The 19,903-nt window shown below is 35.8% G+C and overlaps 9 protein-coding genes across 9 annotated transcripts; 4 read left to right on the forward strand and 5 right to left on the reverse strand.

Annotated features, from left to right (window-relative positions):
- Positions 1-1,997: 1,997 nt before the first annotated feature.
- On the forward strand, positions 1,998-3,197 carry EV154DRAFT_415623 (high-affinity nickel-transport protein-domain-containing protein; the record flags this gene model as incomplete). Its single annotated transcript, XM_051595684.1, has 3 exons — positions 1,998-2,055; positions 2,113-2,640; positions 2,698-3,197. The coding sequence occupies 3 exons, from the start codon at positions 1,998-2,000 to the stop codon at positions 3,195-3,197; spliced, it is 1,086 nt and encodes a 361-aa protein (XP_051460603.1).
- Positions 3,198-3,520: 323 nt separating this feature from the next.
- Positions 3,521-4,075, forward strand: EV154DRAFT_478703 (MD-2-related lipid-recognition domain-containing protein; the record flags this gene model as incomplete). The annotated part of the gene is made up of 4 exons (XM_051598201.1): positions 3,521-3,533; positions 3,586-3,852; positions 3,932-3,936; positions 3,995-4,075. The coding sequence occupies 4 exons, from the start codon at positions 3,521-3,523 to the stop codon at positions 4,073-4,075; spliced, it is 366 nt and encodes a 121-aa protein (XP_051460604.1).
- Positions 4,076-4,233: 158 nt separating this feature from the next.
- Positions 4,234-6,471, reverse strand: EV154DRAFT_499597 (uncharacterized protein). The gene is made up of 9 exons (XM_051600496.1): positions 6,163-6,471; positions 6,016-6,097; positions 5,658-5,961; positions 5,517-5,605; positions 5,344-5,460; positions 5,182-5,279; positions 4,930-5,115; positions 4,773-4,873; positions 4,234-4,668 (listed from the first exon to the last, which is right to left on the reverse strand). The coding sequence occupies exons 1-9, from the start codon at positions 6,375-6,377 to the stop codon at positions 4,634-4,636; spliced, it is 1,227 nt and encodes a 408-aa protein (XP_051460605.1). The 5' UTR covers positions 6,378-6,471; the 3' UTR covers positions 4,234-4,633.
- A 961-nt stretch (positions 6,472-7,432) lies between these two features.
- On the reverse strand, positions 7,433-8,886 carry EV154DRAFT_108916 (uncharacterized protein). The gene is made up of 3 exons (XM_051593893.1): positions 8,481-8,886; positions 8,244-8,381; positions 7,433-8,191 (listed from the first exon to the last, which is right to left on the reverse strand). Exons 1-3 carry the CDS (start codon positions 8,501-8,503, stop codon positions 7,615-7,617), a joined length of 738 nt encoding a protein of 245 aa, XP_051460606.1. The 5' UTR covers positions 8,504-8,886; the 3' UTR covers positions 7,433-7,614.
- A 1,416-nt stretch (positions 8,887-10,302) lies between these two features.
- Positions 10,303-11,952, reverse strand: EV154DRAFT_478706 (uncharacterized protein; the record flags this gene model as incomplete). Its single annotated transcript, XM_051598202.1, has 7 exons — positions 10,303-10,435; positions 10,488-10,733; positions 10,902-11,017; positions 11,286-11,448; positions 11,479-11,590; positions 11,810-11,847; positions 11,924-11,952. The coding sequence occupies 7 exons, from the start codon at positions 11,950-11,952 to the stop codon at positions 10,303-10,305; spliced, it is 837 nt and encodes a 278-aa protein (XP_051460607.1).
- Positions 11,953-12,274: 322 nt separating this feature from the next.
- EV154DRAFT_499606 (CDP-alcohol phosphatidyltransferase-domain-containing protein) lies at positions 12,275-13,463 on the reverse strand. The gene is made up of 7 exons (XM_051600497.1): positions 13,288-13,463; positions 13,098-13,232; positions 12,999-13,038; positions 12,827-12,940; positions 12,689-12,770; positions 12,553-12,634; positions 12,275-12,490 (listed from the first exon to the last, which is right to left on the reverse strand). The coding sequence occupies exons 1-7, from the start codon at positions 13,346-13,348 to the stop codon at positions 12,351-12,353; spliced, it is 654 nt and encodes a 217-aa protein (XP_051460608.1). The 5' UTR covers positions 13,349-13,463; the 3' UTR covers positions 12,275-12,350.
- A 708-nt stretch (positions 13,464-14,171) lies between these two features.
- EV154DRAFT_499608 (uncharacterized protein) lies at positions 14,172-14,861 on the forward strand. Its single transcript, XM_051600498.1, has 2 exons — positions 14,172-14,376; positions 14,444-14,861. The coding sequence occupies exons 1-2, from the start codon at positions 14,292-14,294 to the stop codon at positions 14,728-14,730; spliced, it is 372 nt and encodes a 123-aa protein (XP_051460609.1). The 5' UTR covers positions 14,172-14,291; the 3' UTR covers positions 14,731-14,861.
- A 33-nt stretch (positions 14,862-14,894) lies between these two features.
- Positions 14,895-16,753, forward strand: EV154DRAFT_549381 (uncharacterized protein). The gene is made up of 2 exons (XM_051604865.1): positions 14,895-16,139; positions 16,221-16,753. Exons 1-2 carry the CDS (start codon positions 14,970-14,972, stop codon positions 16,731-16,733), a joined length of 1,683 nt encoding a protein of 560 aa, XP_051460610.1. The 5' UTR covers positions 14,895-14,969; the 3' UTR covers positions 16,734-16,753.
- An 8-nt stretch (positions 16,754-16,761) lies between these two features.
- Positions 16,762-19,647, reverse strand: EV154DRAFT_459963 (coatomer WD associated region-domain-containing protein). Its single transcript, XM_051597500.1, has 5 exons — positions 19,524-19,647; positions 19,349-19,465; positions 19,253-19,289; positions 18,973-19,202; positions 16,762-18,913 (listed from the first exon to the last, which is right to left on the reverse strand). Exons 1-5 carry the CDS (start codon positions 19,539-19,541, stop codon positions 16,787-16,789), a joined length of 2,529 nt encoding a protein of 842 aa, XP_051460611.1. The 5' UTR covers positions 19,542-19,647; the 3' UTR covers positions 16,762-16,786.
- Between the last annotated feature and the right edge of the window lie 256 nt (positions 19,648-19,903).

Consider the following 19,903-nt stretch of genomic DNA (forward strand, 5'->3'; position numbering starts at 1 on the left):
GCTTAAATACCCTACTTTTACATAAGTGTATACATATGAAAGGGAACCTGATTTTCTTGTGCCATTATTCATTTGGTATAAGCTGATAAATACCAACATAAATTATAAGCAGTAAGACTTTAAAATATTGCTAATGAAGATAGAAATGGAGGTGGGGCATAAAGAACGTCATAGGTATTATAGATTTCTCGTGACATTTTTTTCCTTTCCTTTTTTCTTGGGGGAATGGGGGATAATGCCAAAGATTATTTGTCACTTTCAACATTTAGAGGCTATCAATTATAAGTGTAGAGACTAGTTAAAAACTGCCAATTTTCCTCGCGGAAGAAGACTATAGTGTAAGGACGAAGCCAAGAACAACACGCCAACTTATACTTCTGAATCCCGGTATTTACTGATGCTATTGGTATAGACCCTAAACATCATGTGATAGCAAGATGCAGCATAATAGATTGTCATTAATGACTCTACTCAATATATCAAATAAAGTAGAAATGTTGGAGACCACATATGGCATACAGATACACGAACCAGGATTACTTCTCCGAAAGCATTATATCTTGCTGATTACATTTATTACCGCGAGTACTTCTTGACACAAATGTCCACCGTCTTTAATTTCTTTGGATTTAAGACTTCCAAGAGCCGGCTCAACTTATATTATAAGGGTCGACGGAAACTACCCATTAGGTGTTGGTAAATATACTATGTATATACGTGTTTTTTTCATGAGGATAATGAAATCATATGTTTCAACAAAAGTGCGCTAGTAGATGAAAAAGTTTGTAATTGCATCTCTTTCTAATTCTTGATGATAATTTAGAAGACCGAATGAACTTGATACAGAATATCTAAAATATAAAGAAATAATAAAATCGATGCTGAATGAACCCATAGTTTTCATCGTGATATACACAAGGTATGCCCCTTGAAACTGATAATCTGATTATAATAATATGAAACCTCTACACGTTGAAAAAAAATACAGAAAATGTTTGGAAGTCTTGGAACACGCCGTAGTTTAAATCAAATCTACAAAAAAAAAAAAAAAAAAAAAAAATAATGTTGAGGATGAGAATTACGAAAAATCCCAGACAATTGAATACCTTGTTATTAGGTCTATACTTGACTACTAGATATACCAAAGAGTCAGAAAAACTAATTATTAATAGATCAAGCAGCACGAAATTATTTATATTAGAGCTATCATGTCAATGTTTACTTTACCGCACCAGTAACTTGTAACAGGATTGCTGAGTTGAGGAAGCTGAATCTAAATTGTACTAACGAGAAATACAGTTACTGAACACGGTAAATTAAATCAATTGCATACACAGTCTCGTTGATTGAAAAATAAATAAATCACAAGATATGAATCTCACGAGAGAGCAACTGCAGCTGAGATATTACAGGTGAGATAGGATTGAGCGACATTTACAGTATCCGAATTCCAGAAAATGATTAAATTATATTCCAACTGTATCTGAAATATACCTGGGATTCACAATCATTAATATACTGTAGCCATATATGGTAGTAGAATCATACAAAGAGCATGTATGCATAGAAGTATAAACATCTAATGGGTTAACTTTAATCTGGTATTACCATGATAGATAACCTTCAAAACAGTCACTAAATACGTGACCTGTTTCATTCCGCGTTGATGAAATGAATCGGCATACGAAAAGTAGCACCGATGTAATTGAGAGATTGGAATAAATAGTCTTTACATCGGTTGCTCGCCATATCTCCTTTTTATCTAAATTATATACACCTAAAAGATGAATGCAAATTCATCTATAGATCGTAAACCCGGAGGGCTTGAAGTATTTGCAATGAAGTTTATGTCAGTAAATTCTTTTACGTACAAAATCTTCTTTGGTCCTGATCCGCATAAAGTTCGTCCAAAAGTTCTTTTACTCTTATCAGGTTTAGTTGTGGTTAATATAATGGTGTGGGTTGTAGCTATATGTGTTTTTAAGCCATACCCTTCGATGATTGGTACTGGAGCGCTTGCTTATACGCTTGGTCTTCGTCACGCAGTTGATGCAGGTAAAGCAAGGACTTCAACTAAATTATGACGGTTATCTCATCGTTTTATATTTACAGATCATATATCTGCCATTGACAATGTTACTCGAAAACTTTTAAATAATAACCAACATCCTGTTTGCGTCGGGTTATTTTTCTCTTTGGGGCATTCTACAGTAGTTCTGATCACATCAATTATTGTCGCAGCAACAGCTAACGCAGTGGCGAATAATATTGACAACTTTTCATATTATGGGGGCCTCGTAGGAACATCTGTATCAATTACTTTCTTGACTATAATTGCTATTTTAAATCTGATATGTATGATTGGTGTTATAAAAACAATGCGTAAAGTCAAAAAAGACGGTGTGTATACTGAAGTTGACATCGAAGAATATTTGAGTAACAGAGGTATAATGGGGCGCTTTTTCCGACCTGTTTTTCGATTTGTCAACGCATCCTGGAAGATGTATCCTCTTGGTTTTCTATTCGGTCTTGGTTTTGATACTGCTTCTGAAGTTACACTCTTAGGTATCACAGCGGTTCAAGGTGCACAAGGCATGTCTATGTGGCTTATTATTCTACTTCCGCTCCTGTTTACTTCTGGTAGGTAACGTTGGCCTGATCTCTAAACAAATTTACCTGACATGTCACTTTTAATAGGTATGGCACTAATTGATTCATTGGATAGTATTTTAATGCTGTTTACGTATACTTGGGCATATATAAATCCCGTTCGAAAATTGTTTTATAACTTGACAATCACATCTATCAGTGTCGTCGTAGCTATTGTTGTAGCGCTTATTGAACTTTTTGCTTTGATCGGTGAACAGCTAGAATTAAACAATGGTTGGTGGAGATTTTGGTACTTTCTTGCAGATAGTTTTGAATATATTGGAATCATCATTATCGGTGCATTTATACTCACCTATATAGTGAGTGCTATTATATATCGTCTTGCCGGTTATAAAGAGCTCGAAAAAGAATTTGACAATTTTGATCCGAAAAAGATTATCAAGCATACCATTGAAGATGATGAAGTTCCCCCCAAAGATATTGAAGAGGGAATAAAAACAAAGACATGTGAACCAAAGCAAGAGAAAATATATGTTGTTACAAAAGAAGTGCAGCATGAGAAGACAGTTATGACAGGTGGAGATTGAACACCGTCATATGTTTAAGTAGTCAATACTTGTCATGCTTAAATTTCAATTTTCTGCGATCAACATTTTTGGTCCAACATAAAATACTAATAAGATCAAACATCTAAACATTTGTAATAAAAGTATCTGTAATTTATTTAACTATTTAAGGTATATCACTTTTCCACCACTATTCTATTAGTTTGTACAAATGAGATCGCAACACTTCATCTCAACAATTTTATTTTTTTTCGTTTTATGTATTACTTCCTTCGTTGTGGCCCAAACAAACAGATTGACTAATAAGCATCCCAAAGCTTCCCTCCATCCATGCGATATACACCATGGATCATTCAAGTAGTATTCGCATATCTTTATATCAAATGACACGATTTATTAAATACAACAGGGTCATTATTTCATAGCATTAGTTACGTCCATTTCAATCCAAATCCTCCCGTGAAAGGACAAAAGCTTTTCATTGAATACGGAGGATATTTAAAAGAGAGATTACCTAAAGGTACACGCATTAACTTGATAGCCTCTTTCAATTCCGTTCCGGTGATACATAAAAAAATAAATCTTTGTGAAGACACTTTGAAATCAGTTGGTGATTGCCCACTGGAGCCCGGAAGATATGATCTTACAAAAGAAGTTGGGATTTCCGAAGATCTTCGTAAGTAACATGGCAAAACAATTTTTCCATTCAAGCCCAAAGATTTAACTGTTCCTTTTATATATATCATAATTAATAGCTGATGTAAGTGGTATTTTAAAGACAAAATTTTAAATTTACTAATCCATGTTATGTAAATTAGGGCAACTATACTGTCCATGCTGATATTATTACACCCCAAGGTGAACGGGTAACTTGTTTGGTGTTAAAGACAATCCTCTAATAATTAAATAAAACCTGGCTATCAAATATGATAGCAAACAAGTTTCTGATATTAATGAAAAAATACAGGAATACAAAATTATCAAATTAGTTTTAAAATGAATTGATGCTTATGTCTCCCAGTTATCTAAGAAATTTAGATTAAAAATACGTTGTAGCTATTTATTTTACTGTGGTACATAGGTATGATATCAATGTTGGTCATGTTACAAAGAACTCTCGTGATTCAGATTATCGCTTATTACTTTTCGGCAAAATGAAGACCTCTTCTTTTTTTATAGGTACCTCGTGTCCGACGTATATTGTTTTATAATAATCATTTACCAATATGTTCTTTTATAATAGATCTATAGTATATCTGATGTTTCAATGCTATTCGTAAACTGAATTTCATTTATTTAGGTCGTAGGAATACACACCCATTAATAATTGGATCTGCGAATAGTTAAAAAAAATGAAAGGGAAAGACGGCGTGGGGTATGAAAAAGTTCATCAAAAGAAATTGTGCGTTCCAGAAACAAATGTTATGTGAATGTATATTGTTTTGTGTCGAGTTGGCCTACTGTTTATTAGAGTTTCTTGTTTCATTAGGATCTAATTTCGATAAATAATAATTTGCAGAATAATAAAAGTAATAAAAAAAAAAAAGAAAGTTTAAGCAGCAATAGGTTTATATTTGGTAATGAGTATTCTCTGACCTTGTTCATGAGTATGGGCTTCTTTTGGAAAAGAAGTAGCATGAGAAAACATATGCTTTTCGAGATGTGCTTTTGTTTTAGAGAGGTTCTTGTAATCAATACTAAATAAATTGTGTTAATTATGAAATCAGTTTGTGATTTTTATGCTAAATCTTACCCAGAAGCACCCTTAAATTCGTATTCGTCCTTTTTGTTGATTACGAAAAAGCGAGGTTTCCACTCGACACCCTCTTTTTGACGGATGGCTGTTTCTTCACGTTGCCTATTTTCAATGAAACTTTTCTCATCGGTAGCATAGTCCATATCGTTGGAAGCTAATCCCGCGGTTACTTTTGACCAAAGTCTATTAATGGAATAAAGTAGCGGGGGTTAATTGAATTTGCTTGCTTTTTAAGAGTGAATCATTTACTTTCTAGATTCATTCCATTCTTGGTTATCTAAAGATTCAACAAGCTTTGGAATTACAGGGTTTTTTGCGACATTAAAAAAAGATTCCTTGGATGAAGACTAAATAGATTCGCGAAGAGGATTTAGTCATCAATTATAAAAGTATTTCATAATATAAACCTACCTTTCCCTTGATAAATAACTCTTGTGTCCATACACCAGAAATTTCATAAAGAACCTCTCCTGTAGATTGCCTCTTAATTTTGCCGGATACAGAGTGGTATTCTCCCGAGAAGTATCCCTATTGCGTGTTAAACTTGGACCTTTTTTCAAAATTTCGGTTGTTGAAACCCTTACCTTTGTTTTAAATTCCAGCTCGCAAATAAGATCAAGCGAATCACATCTGATAGTAGACTGATCTCCCATTTCCATAGTCATTTTTCCAACTTTTTAAAAAGGCATTAGAAGTAATTCAGTAATAACCAGACAAAAGCTTACATAAAATGCCACGGGCATAAACGTTGGGGTTTGTAATTTCGTAAGTCTCGTTCCCTAATTCACTAAAAGTAATTCGTGTATATCCCTTCATCACTGTTGCGGCACTATTTCCCAAAAACTTTGCCTTAGGATGGGCTTCACCAGTAACAAATATACCTAATTCTGGTAACGCATAAAAGTATGCTGTAACAGGAGGGTGGTGGGAAACCTGCTCAGATATATACATGGCTTTTGTGCCATCCTTAAGTCGGTATTCACAGCGAAAAAACTCACCAAGAATGGGATTGTAAGGTTTCTTTACACCCTAATCATGCATGTAAGTAGGTGTCAAAAAAAAAAAAAAACTTTTGAAAATTACCTTTGGCTTAATGTGCCAACCTGAAAGAAAGAATCGACAAACTTCCACGAATCGTTGCACAGGATCGATCGTCTTAGAGGCTCTATAATATTAGTTTAATATATAATGTTTATCTTTAGAGAATTCAACTTGTTTATGTTTGCATACTTGACAACCAATTCGGGATGGCTCATAAAATCAGTGAATTTTTCAAGTAAACTTCTTGGTTCCAGAACAAAGGTAGGTAAGGTAATACGAGAGAGATCAGTACCTTTTCTCAATTGTGCAATGAGACCCATAATAATACTACGGTTATCGTCTTCTAAAACCTCGGAGCTATCAGCATCTTCTTCGAATGTTGTGGGGCAATTTTTTCTACTCATTGCTAGATGTGAAAAAGAAAGGAAGAAGAAGAAGAAGAAGAGAAAAAACGTGATTTAACAAAGAACTTTTTTTTAAAATAAAAAACAAATTCCATTGGCCGCTCACTTTTTGAATTCATCCCTTCATTTGTTTAATTCCCTTAAGATATGTCATTTCAGCTCACACTATTTCCTGATCCTAATTATTAACAGCCTAGTTTGGTACTATACCGTATTTTACCTAGACTTGGAAGAATTTTATGCGTGCATTTTTTTTTCTTCCTCTTCTTTTTAAAGGGTTCCACATTTGAGACACCCGAAATCTTTTTTTTTAATGAAATTTTTTTAAAAAGATGGTGGCAACGATCCCGCAATAGATTCAAGACAAGGCAATTGCTAAGGTTACTTTTTATCATGACTGACTATTGTTTGAGACATTTCAAAACTGACATGAAATGAAGCAAAATAATGCCCTCTATTTCCTAACGACTAAATTCTATTAATAAAAATAAAATACAGGTTGCTATAAACGGTCATTAGTACATATAACTAAGGTAATCAAATCCAAATGTTTTGATCCGGCTACCACTTCGTATCTGGTAAATTCCAGTTTTAAGATAGCTTTATGATACGTTAGTAACGACAGAAAATAATCATATAAGTTATTATGTGCGGTAAGCAATGGCCATATAATGCCCTCCATTAGAAAAACAGGTAACTCAACACTCGGTAAGACGCGTTTTGAAGCTGATATCGAAGATTCCATACCGGCTTCTTGCTAGCTTCTGTACCACCAAAACAATCACAAGATGTAATTTGTGGGAATCATTTTTTACATAATTAAACTCTTCAAGATATCATGTCCGGGATATATATTGCATATCCTTAAGACAGACATTTTCTATATAAGATAGCCCAATAGAAAGGGAGATTGGGTATCTATGTCAATTAATATCTGATGTCCCAATAAAGCTCTAGTTACAATTTATTGATCAAGCAGCCATTACTTCTTTCTAAAAAGGAAATTCACTAACATTGCTGGGGTTCTCTAAATTTTCTCAAAGTGTATAAGCGAAAACGAGTCATGTATGCTTGCCACAGTTGTGATTCATGTCGTAAAGTTAATATTCTAGCTACTTTTCCGACCCATCAGATTGCAGTACTTTATCTGACATTAGGATTTACTCGCCATAGGGCATCATCCTGTGAGCAGCAGTAAAAACAAGCGGAGTAATGTGTGATACTTGAATATCCTTCGTTAATGTGATGTGACAATTATTTTATTATTATCAAAAATGTAAATAAACCATCCGGAAACTTTCCGTCGTAAATCTTTTCTGCTCTTAGTGGGGAGGAACCAACTGGTACGCGTAAATGACGAATATTTGTCCTTCTTGAAATAGTCAATTAACACAAGTATAAAATACGAGACAGAAAAAAAATGAACCTTATTAAAATAAGATAAAACCTGACGAAGAGAACCCAATTTGGTTGCCACATACAACCCATTACCAACGAGCTTGATTTTTTTCATCTGGCCTTCAATTCTAGCAATTTGAAGGACTGTGCCAGCAACATTTTTCTTGTTTCGTCTTTTGATGTATGGGCTGTTGTGAAAGTGGTCGATAATTGTTTTTTCCTCCCTCAAAAGTTTGCAATGGTCACTGAAAAATTTCTTGGTATTATGGTCCCTGGAAAATTCGATGTTTGAAACATCAGTTTCATTGTGGCTGGCATCCTTGGTGAGTATCCGACAATCGACTTTATCGCCAATTGATTTTTCACCGGAAGACTTGCTTTTAGATTGGGATGACTCCTTGTTCACAGATTCACCCCTTATATAATTTGTGAGTGAAAGTAAATACGCATTATGTTTTTTATAGTTACCATTTAGTCGTAAGTTGTGGACTGTCAAACAACGATGTGATTATCGATCCCCAAACCTTAACAACATAGTCCTCCTCGGTGGACTTGCTTTTGTTCGCGTACGACAAAATGCCGGGGTCAGTATGAAGTGTGGATAAACTAGAAAGAATGCAATCAATAAACAGGTAAGCAAGTAAATCAAAAAATGGAAAGGGGGGATGAGAGAAAAAAATAAGGGGAGAGAAAAAGAAAACTTACAATTTTTCTTGCTGTTTCAACATTGTTACTGGCTTGTTTAAGTGAAAAGCGGTAATGTGAAATAAAGATAAAGAATAAGATAAAATTTCTTAAAGAGTGAGCACCAGACTATAAGTTGTCAACTAAGATAAGTAAAATATAAAGATATAAAAGGGAAATGCTACGACGAATCAGTTATCTGTGTCTTCGAAGGAGTATAGTAAAATACAACTGGTAAGAATATTCAGTGCTGATTTATAAGAAGGGCTTTCGTACAATTATAGTAAAGAACAAACTAAAGACCTTATTGATTATTTTTGAGGTCTTTTTATAAGAAAAGGACAGAAAAGCAGTCAGAAAAATATAGGGACCTGAAGTCAAAAGGACCAACAAAAGAAGAAAAAGGTGGTGTAACTACGGGCGTCCTTTCAAGCCAAAAACATGCTCAAAATTATTCAAAATATCATATTGGATCATTAGATTTTGACTCCTCCTCATCAAAAGCATACTTGCTGTGGAAAAACGAGTTGTTTGACATAAAAATAAAAGATAAAAAAACAGTAAGGATAAGATTAATATTGCTTGTAGGCTTTTTATTCTTAACAAAAGTGAATCCCTCATATGTCAAAGAAAAGGGCGTATTTATAGTTATTTAAAGCGTCGGTAAAATTATGGGCTAGTTTGTGTTCACTTGGTATTATTGGCTGGTGAGTCTTATCAGTGTAATTAATCTATTACTCGAAATGGGGATATCTAGTAACCCTGAGTTGTTCCTATTTTCTATGAGTGTTATGATATTATGTACCTGTCAATCAAGGATCGATGTAATAATTTTAAATTCAATTTTGTATGTTAAATAGTCCGATTTTAGTACAGTGCATCTTCTATTGAGTAGTTTCTAACGTGTTTTGTGACATTTTTGAAGTGACATTAAAAAAAAATACATTCAAAGGCAGAGATTTTTGAGATTTTTTTATTAAGGTTGATAATATTCGGCTCGCCCTCCGACTGCTTGTTGCTAATAAGTTTTTCGTAGATATTTCAAGTCTTTGATGTAAAAAATAATTTGAAAATAAATCAGGTATGTTAATAACTATCTTTATAAAGCATGTCTTAAATTAAAACTAATTCTACTTAGTACAAAAGAATGTTTTCTTTTTTACAGATGCTGACTTTAGACCTCCGGCTGCTGTCTCGAAACAACTTCGGATCAATATTTCAAGCCTTTTGATACATAAATTGACTTGGAAAAGGGTCACAGATCTTAAGAATATTTGTTTTAATGTATAATTTAAAGCTCAAATAGTTCTACTTAGTACACAAAAAAGGTTAAAGTTGTTTCAAGCCATTGCTTAATACTAAATAGCCTGTGCGCGGTTTCTGAATCCTTGAGCACAAACAGTCGATTATTTTAATATCTGATTTCGGTTAATTATATTAGCGGCAGGTTATTATTGGTCTAAAAACGTTTTTGGCCAGGTTGTGACATTTTCTCCAAAAATAAAATGTTGAATCCAGAATCTACTATGTTTTTTTTTAAATAAATGTGGATTCTCATTATAATCAACATCAGAAACAATTCTAACTTTTCAGATGGGATATTTATTATAAGAAAATGTGCTTGACCCATATAAATATTTGTCTCTGCTTAAAATTTTTTTTAGGTACCACCTAAAAGAAGATGCACTCTACACTTGCTTTGCTTGGCCAGAGAGAGTCGATAAATTTCCTTGATGTTATGCTTTGCCAGCTATTTGTGAACATCAAGTGTTAATTATTATCAAAGATGTATTATTTTAGCTTACATATTCTATTTCCTTTAGCTCTGCTGTCAAGTCTTGGCTTATGGGTTTCCAGTGCAACCTTTTGTCATACAAGGCATGCAGCTGGTCCCATTGTGCTTGAGTAAGTATGGATTTTTGCGAGTTCGAGTGATCCGGTCATCAGTCAGGTCCAAAATAGAATTGAACCCATTGCTACATTCCGTGTTAAACTTCCATACAAGCCAAGAAGGTTGTAGGCCCTTACCTTACTGTCGCCTTGCTTATGCTATCAAGATCGAAATATTTATGGCCCATATAAACATCATGAGCCTTCAATTTGATCATGGAGGCTGTCAATTTGTCGAATCCGGAGAGTATTTTACCCCCTTCAGAGGGAAAACCTTGTGTAATATATGTTAGTACTGCACATCTCCAGCCACCTTCCTTAATTTGTACAAACCTCTCTCGACCTAATCCTTTTGCTTCGTCTGCTTTGAAGATCATCGTCAACCTGTGTGTTTATATACGTCTCAAATTAGAAACCAACATTTTTTTGACGCCGGTAGTTTTCGCAAACTTCGTTTCTTAAAACTTTAAAAAATATAGGAAGCATGATAAGCATAATAAGCATATAGATAAGCATAATAAGCATAATTAACATAATAAACATCCCACATACCAAATAATTTTCAGCAGACAAAGCATAGCAGAGGTCATGAAGCACAATAGTATACTCAGTTTTTTCTTGCAATAGTCTACACAACTGATGGTGTCCTTAACGTCCCTTTTAGTTGACTAAATACTGAGCATTTATAGGCCAGATATCTGTCCTTACTTCTTAAAAAGCTGTGATCAGACCGTAAATAGATGTAACTTCTTATTGTCGTCCTTGTGACATGTGAGCAATTATTGTTCTGCTTTACGCCCATATTATTGGTTGTGGCCAGTAAATTGTACGGGATAGTTTTCTGACAATCAGACAAATATTTCAGATTCCTTTAGAGTAAATAAAAAATTAAGGGACCAATTATTTTGCCTTAAGCTTATATTACAAACATAATACCTTGATAGTGAGCAAACGTTCACACAACGTTCGGGCTTTGTCCAACTCTAATGGACGAAGAGAACCCAGCTTAGCCGCTATGTATACCCCCTTGTCAACGAGCTTGACCTTCTTAATCTGACCTTCAGTTTCAGCAATTTGAATGACTACACCAGAAATATCTCTCTTGGCACGTTTTTTTTTTTTGAGTTACAAGCTGATGTAGAAGTGATCTGCAATGATTTTTCTTTCCCTCAAGATTTTTCGATGATCACTTGATATTATCGTCTCTGGCAAATTCCCGTAATACCAGCTCAGTGAACGATCTTTATACAATATTTGTTTATGAAATTATGCAAAATGAAGTGCTCTTTCAAATGATGTAAAGTACAGAATTGCCTAAATTTAAGATGCTTTGTTTGAAAAATCAATTTTATTGTTGCTAGCATCCTTGGTAAGCACCCGGCAGTCAACTTTATCGCCGATAGTTGTCTTGCTGAAAGACTTGCTTTTGAACTGAGATGATTCCTTGTTAACCAATTCACCCCTTGATTTTTTAAAGGTGTCGACATCGACTCTGATTCTAAAGATTTAATATGGTGACTCTACTCCACACCCTATTTTTTCCCTCATACATGTAGCTGATGACTGCAACTCACTGCAAGTGCATTTCACTAAGAGAGTACATAGTATAAAAACCAAAATCTAGCAGCAAAGCACACGTACAAATAGTTTTTAAGCTCGCTTCTAGCCGCACACGTTTGACCACAGCCAGTCAGCCTTACAACCCAGGTAGCAAAGAATGAATTCTTGATAGCTCAAATAAAATTGACAGGTACAAGGAAATAATACAGTGACATGCCTATGTCATATCATTTATGATGATATTGTACCAGTTTGTGGCATGTGACAGGCCGTGGTGCAGGGCTTTTTAAGTGGAACGCGGGAAATTGGGTAATATTTTTTTTTTCAGTGGTTCACAGGAGAAAAAAAGTCCGCTCATTATCACGTTTCATGATTTTAAAATATAACTTTTTATTTTTTTGGGTGTACATACAATAGTTTATAATTTTTTTTTGTTTTGTTTTAATTTGATTTTAAAGCAGCTCTGTCTTGTTGATCGATTGCAGCCAAAGTTTTACTGGCATTGACAATTTGGACAACGTTGATAAATTGTTTAGCAAAGCAGATAACACCTGTCACTGATAAAGCAATCCATCCGAGCACTAAGAATATAAAGGGTTAATATGTGGGTCCGTGATGAATGACTGATTAATTAAACACTTACAATTTAATGGATCTGTAAATTTCATTACGTAAAGGGCAACAAAGAAAAGCTCATTACCACCACACATGATGAATAATACAATCTATGACTCTAGTTAATTGGATGATTTTGATTGTGATATTCCATAGAAACTTACATTGTTGGTGTAGTAGATACGAAGATACCAGCTTTGTTTCTCGCTAATCTTCTTGTGACTAGATGATCCCGAGATCATGGAACTTTTGTATGTGTTAGGAATAAATTCACTTTACTTCTTTTAAAATAATTCCTTTACCTGTACATGTGCATATAATGAGAACTGAAATCGAGTGAAATAAGGAATTGAAAGAGAATAGTCCATTCGGGGTACTTGAGTGAAAGGAAACACAAGAGACAGGTTGTAGTACATCTGCAGACAATCAGTAAGTATGACTCTCTCTTTCCCCATATATTTTTCTCTCCATTACCTATCTGTCACCATATCCAAAACAGCACCGAATTTACTGCCTAAAAAAAGAAAAAGATTCCATTTTAGCATTGGTTTATCTTAATACGAAGTAACTTACATTGATTATAATATCTAGCGGCATTGCCATCAACAGCGTCTAACAAGCAAGAGATACAATACAGACTTACACACACTTTTGGGTGCCAAGGCATATAGTATAGCGACAAGGCAGCCAAGATAATTCGCGTATAACCTATAAAGAAAATAGTTATTAGCAAGATGATAATCATCTACATTGCAAAGCTTACCAATGAGGTTAGGTACAAATAAAAAAATATTCTCTTTTGAACGAGCTAATTCCTTAACCATCTTTTTCTCCAAAAATAAAAATATATATTAGAAAAGAAAAGGGGGAGAGAAAAACATCATTCCACGTAAGAAAAAGAGTGCAAAGGGTTTTCTTGTGCCGTGGTATTTTTCAAGCACCGAAAACCAATGAGCTGGACAACATTCAATCCTCAAAGGAATATTGCACTTTTTTTCATTCGTTGTCAATTGTAAAATGAAACCTACTCAAGAAGCCCTCTTCGAAGAAACTGAAACTACGTTACTACATACTTTGAAGACAAGGTAGACTAGATATTGTCCAAGATGTTAGTGAAGAGACTTTAAAGGCTAATGCTAAACGTTCTCGTATTATAAGTGTAACTGAGGAGACTGCCTTGAAAAAAAAAAGGTAAGCTAAAGTAAGTTGTGCAGCATCCATCAAATACTTCGCTAGAAGGAATATAAGTCGACTATTCTGCTAGAAGTATCCATCGCACTGGTTTCAAAAGATAATAATGTTTTTAGAAGGCGTCCAGTTGTATTAAAAGCGGTCATCAAAGATGCGTTTTCAATATAAAAAACATGCAATATAGAAATGCATTAGTGATTAATGCAAGGTAGCATGGTTGTGAGCCACCTTGCTTCATTTATGCTTCTGAAATCTTTGTCTTAGTCAATTATCCATCAGCTTCCTTTCCTGTTTCTTGCGAATGATAATTATAAAATTACTGAGTATCAAAAGTTTATTCCTTATGTCTTGGAGCTTTAAGGTCTAGAGAGATGATTTTTAGTACATGGATAAGTATTTACTGTAAGAGTATTTCATAGTAGGTAAACTTCATATGGTGGGGCCGAAACATCTATCAATTATGCCCATTAGGCGTAAACGTGACCGCTAAATTCTTATGAGAGGGTTGCTTTCTAAAGGTTCTCTTTGTTCTTTTTTCTTTTTTTTTTTTTTTTTTTTTTTTGCAACTTATTTATAATGACCAACAAGAAGGAAAAATTAATTCGAGGACACCGTAGAGAATCAGCACTATTTACACTGCCCGAACTGCAAGACTTGAGAGGTACTTTGTCATTTAGTTGTACATAATACGTTTGTACTAACCATACAACAATAAAACAAAATAAAAGCGCACCAGAGAACATTCGAAGGAGCATACTGGAGAACAGCCTTAGCAGCCTTTTCGTCAGGCTTATTAATATTGAAAGTGTTTACTCGAGAGTTTTATAAAATTGGCATTACCTTCTTTGTATTTGGGCTGGCCATGTTGGCCATTGCGTTATGGAGAAGACGTACCTCCTTTGATGTATTTGACCAATCTATTCCATACAAGACGAGTGGCGACTGGGTTATCTTGACGACCATCGTTACAATGGCTACTTACATTGTTCTTTTGATTCTCTTGTGGAATCTTTGAAATGCATATACCCCTATGACAAAAATAAAAGCCTACACTGTCACGTGCTTCTCATAATTGATTGACGTGCGTTTAAAAGAAGGGAGATGCCAATTGTAAAGAATGAGCATGCTTGCTGAGTTGATATGTCCAATCAATAATATGCATTTTTTTTTTCCGTATATGTTTTTTCCATTTTATTTTTTCCCATTTAATTTTATTTTTTCTTTCTTTTACTCAACCAAATAATAATAATAATAATGCAAGCTAAAGAATGTCACATTTCTGACATTGAAGACCATGAGGAAGAAGAGTCAGGGTTTTATGAAAGCAGTTCAGAAAACGACGAGTGCTCGGGCGACGAGCATAAATCACATTACTTTGACCCGACCAAGATTACAACCTCTTTACCTTTACTACCGTTCAATAACCAAGTAGGTGGGCACGCGTCTTTTTTTCGGTTTTCGAAACGAGCGATTTGTAAACCTGTATCAGCCAGAGAGCAAGAGTTTTATGAAGACATGGATGCTCACCATCATGAACTTTTACCGTTTACATCGCAATACATGGGAGTTTTGAATGTCACCTATCGTCCTTCACATACCACAGGCTTACCTGTACCTGAAGTCCTGTTTGAAAAAAACAAACACTTGCTACGCGATTGGCGAGCATGTAGCGATCAACAACAGATCAGAAGACGACACTCCTGTTCGCCGTCTACACAGCGTTCCAGAAAATTCCAAGAACAAGTACTACGTGAAGTGTTCTCTCCTCAGGCATTAAAAGAGCGTTTATTACTGGCAGAGGATTGGCGACGAAAAAAGGTTATCGAGACAGCTCATAGTTACACACCGAAAAAAACAGGCTTTAATGATGACAATCCTATTGTGGAAGGTGGTCGTTCCGTACCAAACATGACTTCGACCTTTGATGATCAATACGAAAATATTGACAATATGACACTGGAACCACGCAGACCTTCTATCATCAGCTCCACCTCTTCTTCGCCACGACAAAGACATCATATCAAACAAGGCTCGGACGAGATCTTTTCTATGGATGATCTGGATATTCAACCGGAACCAAAACCATTAGTTCAAGCCAATTTACCCGTCTTACAAGTCGATTCTTCATGTCTGAAAAATCAATCCAACACAACCATCAATTCAGATAACCCGTGGTCTCTGCAGATCTATAATAGAGACCTCCAGCGTATGAGGCAGCGCAGAAATACCTTGACAGAAAATGTTCAGAAATTCATCTTGATTGAAGATTTGACAGATGGTGTCAGGTACCCGTGTGTACTTGATTTAAAAATGGGAACACGCCAGTATGGTGTTTATGCCACGCGTGAAAAAATGCGGAGTCAGACCATTAAGTGTGAAAAATCCACCAGCAAAACTCTCGGTGTGCGTGTATGTGGTATGCAGGTAGGATAACTAAATATTTTTAGTGTATATATACATATATATATATATATATATATATATACTTATACCCAGCAATTATAGGTTTACAAGAGGGACAAGGACCAATTCCTGTTTCAGGACAAGTATTATGGACGGACACTCAACCCCGAAACATTCTGTGATACATTGGAAGCTTATCTGGACAATGGGCAAGGCTGTCAGATATATCATATACCCGTCATTGTGCGTAAATTGCGACGTTTAGCAAGAATTGTCAAGACAATGCATGATTATCGATTTTATGCTTCTTCTCTATTGATGATTTATGATGGAGCACCAGACAGTCTGAAGAAAATCGATGTTCGGATCATTGATTTTGCAAACTGTGTGACAGCAGATGATGTACGCTTCAGATCCAACCAGTTTACTTTTCCACCTCGCAACAAAAGTCCCGATAATGGCTATTTATTAGGCTTAAAAACGCTAGTATTATCGTTTGAGTGGATCTATGAAAAGAATGGCGGTGACATGGGAGAGCTGGCGGTGGATGACAATGTCTTTGCTGATATTTATGATGCAGCTAATGAACAAGCTTTAGCTGCCATCTTAAGCTGAGTAAAAACATTTTTTTTTTCAAAAAAATAAAAATATTAAATCAATAATTTTATTTAAATAAGAGACTCTTCTTCTACTACTACTTCTTCCTCTTGTTCTTCAGAAGCGTCTACAAGCGTTTCCTCTACCTCTTCTTGTTTGTCTTCAATATCCACAAGTGATTTCTTTTGTTGAGAGAGTTCAGGGAAAAGGTTAGGATATTCGGCAGGATCTGCTAAACTCTCAGCAGTCTTTTTACGATTTTTACTTTCGAGGCCACCCTTCCATAACTGAACAATCTTGGAAATATGATCAGGAGCATAGGTTCTTGCCAACATGGCAGCTTCGGGAATACGATCCGTTTTGATCAGTAAGTCAATGGCTTCATCCATAGCTCCCAATTGAAACAAGCAAGAAAACGCAATGTTATTCTTACCAGTCTCCATCGCTGTATCTGCAATTTGTCGAATACCCGCACGGTTACCATTGGCCGTGTAAAAGAGTAGGAGGCCACTAAGGTCTTTTGCCTTGATTAAGCATGATTCAGCCAGCTTGAATTTCCACGAGGCTAAAGCAACATCACCCAACGTTCTCCATTTAAGCTCTTGATCTACTTGGTGTGCAATTTCTGAGGCAATATCTAATTTGCCTAATTGGATAGCCAGATCAAAGCGTTGGTCGGTATCCGTTGTTACAGTCAATGCCAACTCTTTCAAGTCTTGCGATTCCAAAAAGCGCGCAACACGGCCCTTTTGGTCGGCAGGGATAGACTCGAGTAAACCAGCAGCGGATTCAAGATCACCACGCAAAATGGCTGTTTGGTATTGAATCACGGTTAAAGACAAACTGTAGCTGTAGACATTGACATCACGATCTGCCATATAAATGCGGTTATCACGAGGCGCGTAACCCAATAAATACATGGGCTTATCGAAGTGACTGATGGTATAAGTCTCTGTTCCAACCAAATAATTCATACGGTTTGAATTATTGGTGTAAATGAAACAATCGCCAGCCCAAGTACCTGTCTTGATACCCTCGGGAATTTCTGTAATAAACTCAAAGGCCTCTTCTACACCTTCCTCTCCAGGATCACCGCCATTCTCCAAGAACTGAGAATAGGCTTGAGCATGGTATCGCAGCACGTAGAAAGAATCCTCACAGGCAATAGCAATCAAATCACCGTTGTCAGACCAATACACGTTTCTTGAATCGACATCGATACGACGTACAATCTCTCCACTTTCCCAATCATAAAAGTTCAAAAAGCCGTTACCTTTTACACCCAAAAGAGCACCTCCGTAGATTCCTTCTGCACTGTAATTTAACTTTCCAAGCAAACCAGCTCTTTCTTTAAAAGATTTAAAGATCTTCACTTTGGTGGCGGATTCACGGACAGCATAAATATTCGAATCATCGGCCCAGACAAAATCAAGACCGGAACCAAAACTTTTGTTTCTCCAGGCTAAAGCAGTATATATAATATATTCGCCATCACCACAGACCACAACAAAGCGGCCATTGGGAGAATGTTGCAAGGTTTGTGGATAAACTTCACATGAACCAAGGTCCTTAACAGGTAAGGCAAGACGTTCACCATCCTTGAGATGTTCATCCATGCCAGTTTTGATATTGGCAGTCTGAATTTCAGAGTGCTTAGCCCAGATAATCTTACCTGAGAGATCCATAGAGACTGCAGGTTCTTCGCGACCCAATTTGATGACAACAGCACCCTCATCATAACCAAGGGCAACATTATTACCATCCTTTTGAGTAGCCATACACCAAGAACGTTCCAGACCATAATTCAAGGTGTTTTCCAATCGATATGTGTCTGAATTCCAAAGACGCACAGTGCCATCTTCTGAACCGGAAAGGATGATGGGCAAATTAGGGTGAAAGGCAGCAAAGTTGACATTTTGGTTATGACCTTCTAAAGTCTGTACGCAATTCTTATTTTGATAATCCCAGATCTTGACCAAATTGTCATCAGCACAAGAGATCAAGTAAGGTTTATCGCCACCTTGGTAATAGTCAACGAAATTCACACCCTTTTCATGCCCTTCCAACGTAAAATTGGGTACATTAGATCCCAATGACCAAACCTTGATCATACCATCCAAACCAGCAGATGCAAACGTGTTGGTGTCTTTTGGGTTAAAAGTCAAATGCATGACAAAATGTGCGTGTCCTTCGAATACCTAATTTCTCGGGTCTTTTAATTTATCGTTTTGAGGGTGAGCCACTTTAAAATTCTTACCTGAGCACACTTCCAATTTTTCTCCCAATCCCAAAGTCGAATAGTCATATCATCCGAACCAGATAATAAGAGGGGTTGAGTAGGGTGCACGGCCAAGCAACGAATATAATCAGGGTGTGCTTCGAATGTGGTGACTTTTTCCAGTGTGTTGTAATTAAATACACGGATTTGCGAATCGTCCGCGCCAGTAATAATCCAGTTTTTACGGGCCACGAATTTGGCAGCTCGAACTAATTCAAACGTATAAGAATCGCAAATGAAAAAAGATGTGTCAGTTTACCTGGTGTTTCTGAAACTTCAATCGTCTTTACCAAGGCCTTTTTTATATTGTGAGTTTTAACATGCAGTAAAATAAGAAGAAGAATTAAAACGGTACCTGTGTCTCGTAATTGTAGATTTGGACGACACCGCTGTATAAACTGGTTAATAACCAAGGCTCAGTTGGATGCAAGTCAACACATTTAACACGTTCGGAACGCGATAATAATTTACGCTAAATGAAGAAGCGGCATGTTAATATCTAGTGTTCATCTTGAGAGAAATTCACTTGCCTTGATGTCAATACGCATGCCCTATCAAGGTAAAGAAAGTTAGTATGTCATTCATCTGAAAATGCAAAAGTCTATCGTTTATGGGTCAAAAGGCTCATCACGAGAGAGTGGGTTTTTGTTTACCATTTTTTGATGTAAAAAAAAAAAAGAAGAAAAAAGTTTGAAAAACGAATTGATACGTGCTCCATTCTTTTTCGCTTTTAATTTATTTCAAGAAGCGCTTCACAGCGTGAATTTGTAACATTTTTTACAGCCAATCCGCTCTCGTCAGCTGGAATTGCCACTTGGATCATTTTTCTAGCGAGGACGGGAAGCTTTAAGCAAATACTCTAGGCACTAAGTCTTTAACAAAACAAATAAAGTCTAAATAGAACACTAAA

This window comes from Mucor mucedo, assembly GCF_025094135.1.
Source record: "Mucor mucedo strain NRRL 3635 chromosome Unknown EV154scaffold_19, whole genome shotgun sequence".
NCBI lineage: Eukaryota > Fungi > Mucoromycota > Mucoromycetes > Mucorales > Mucoraceae > Mucor > Mucor mucedo.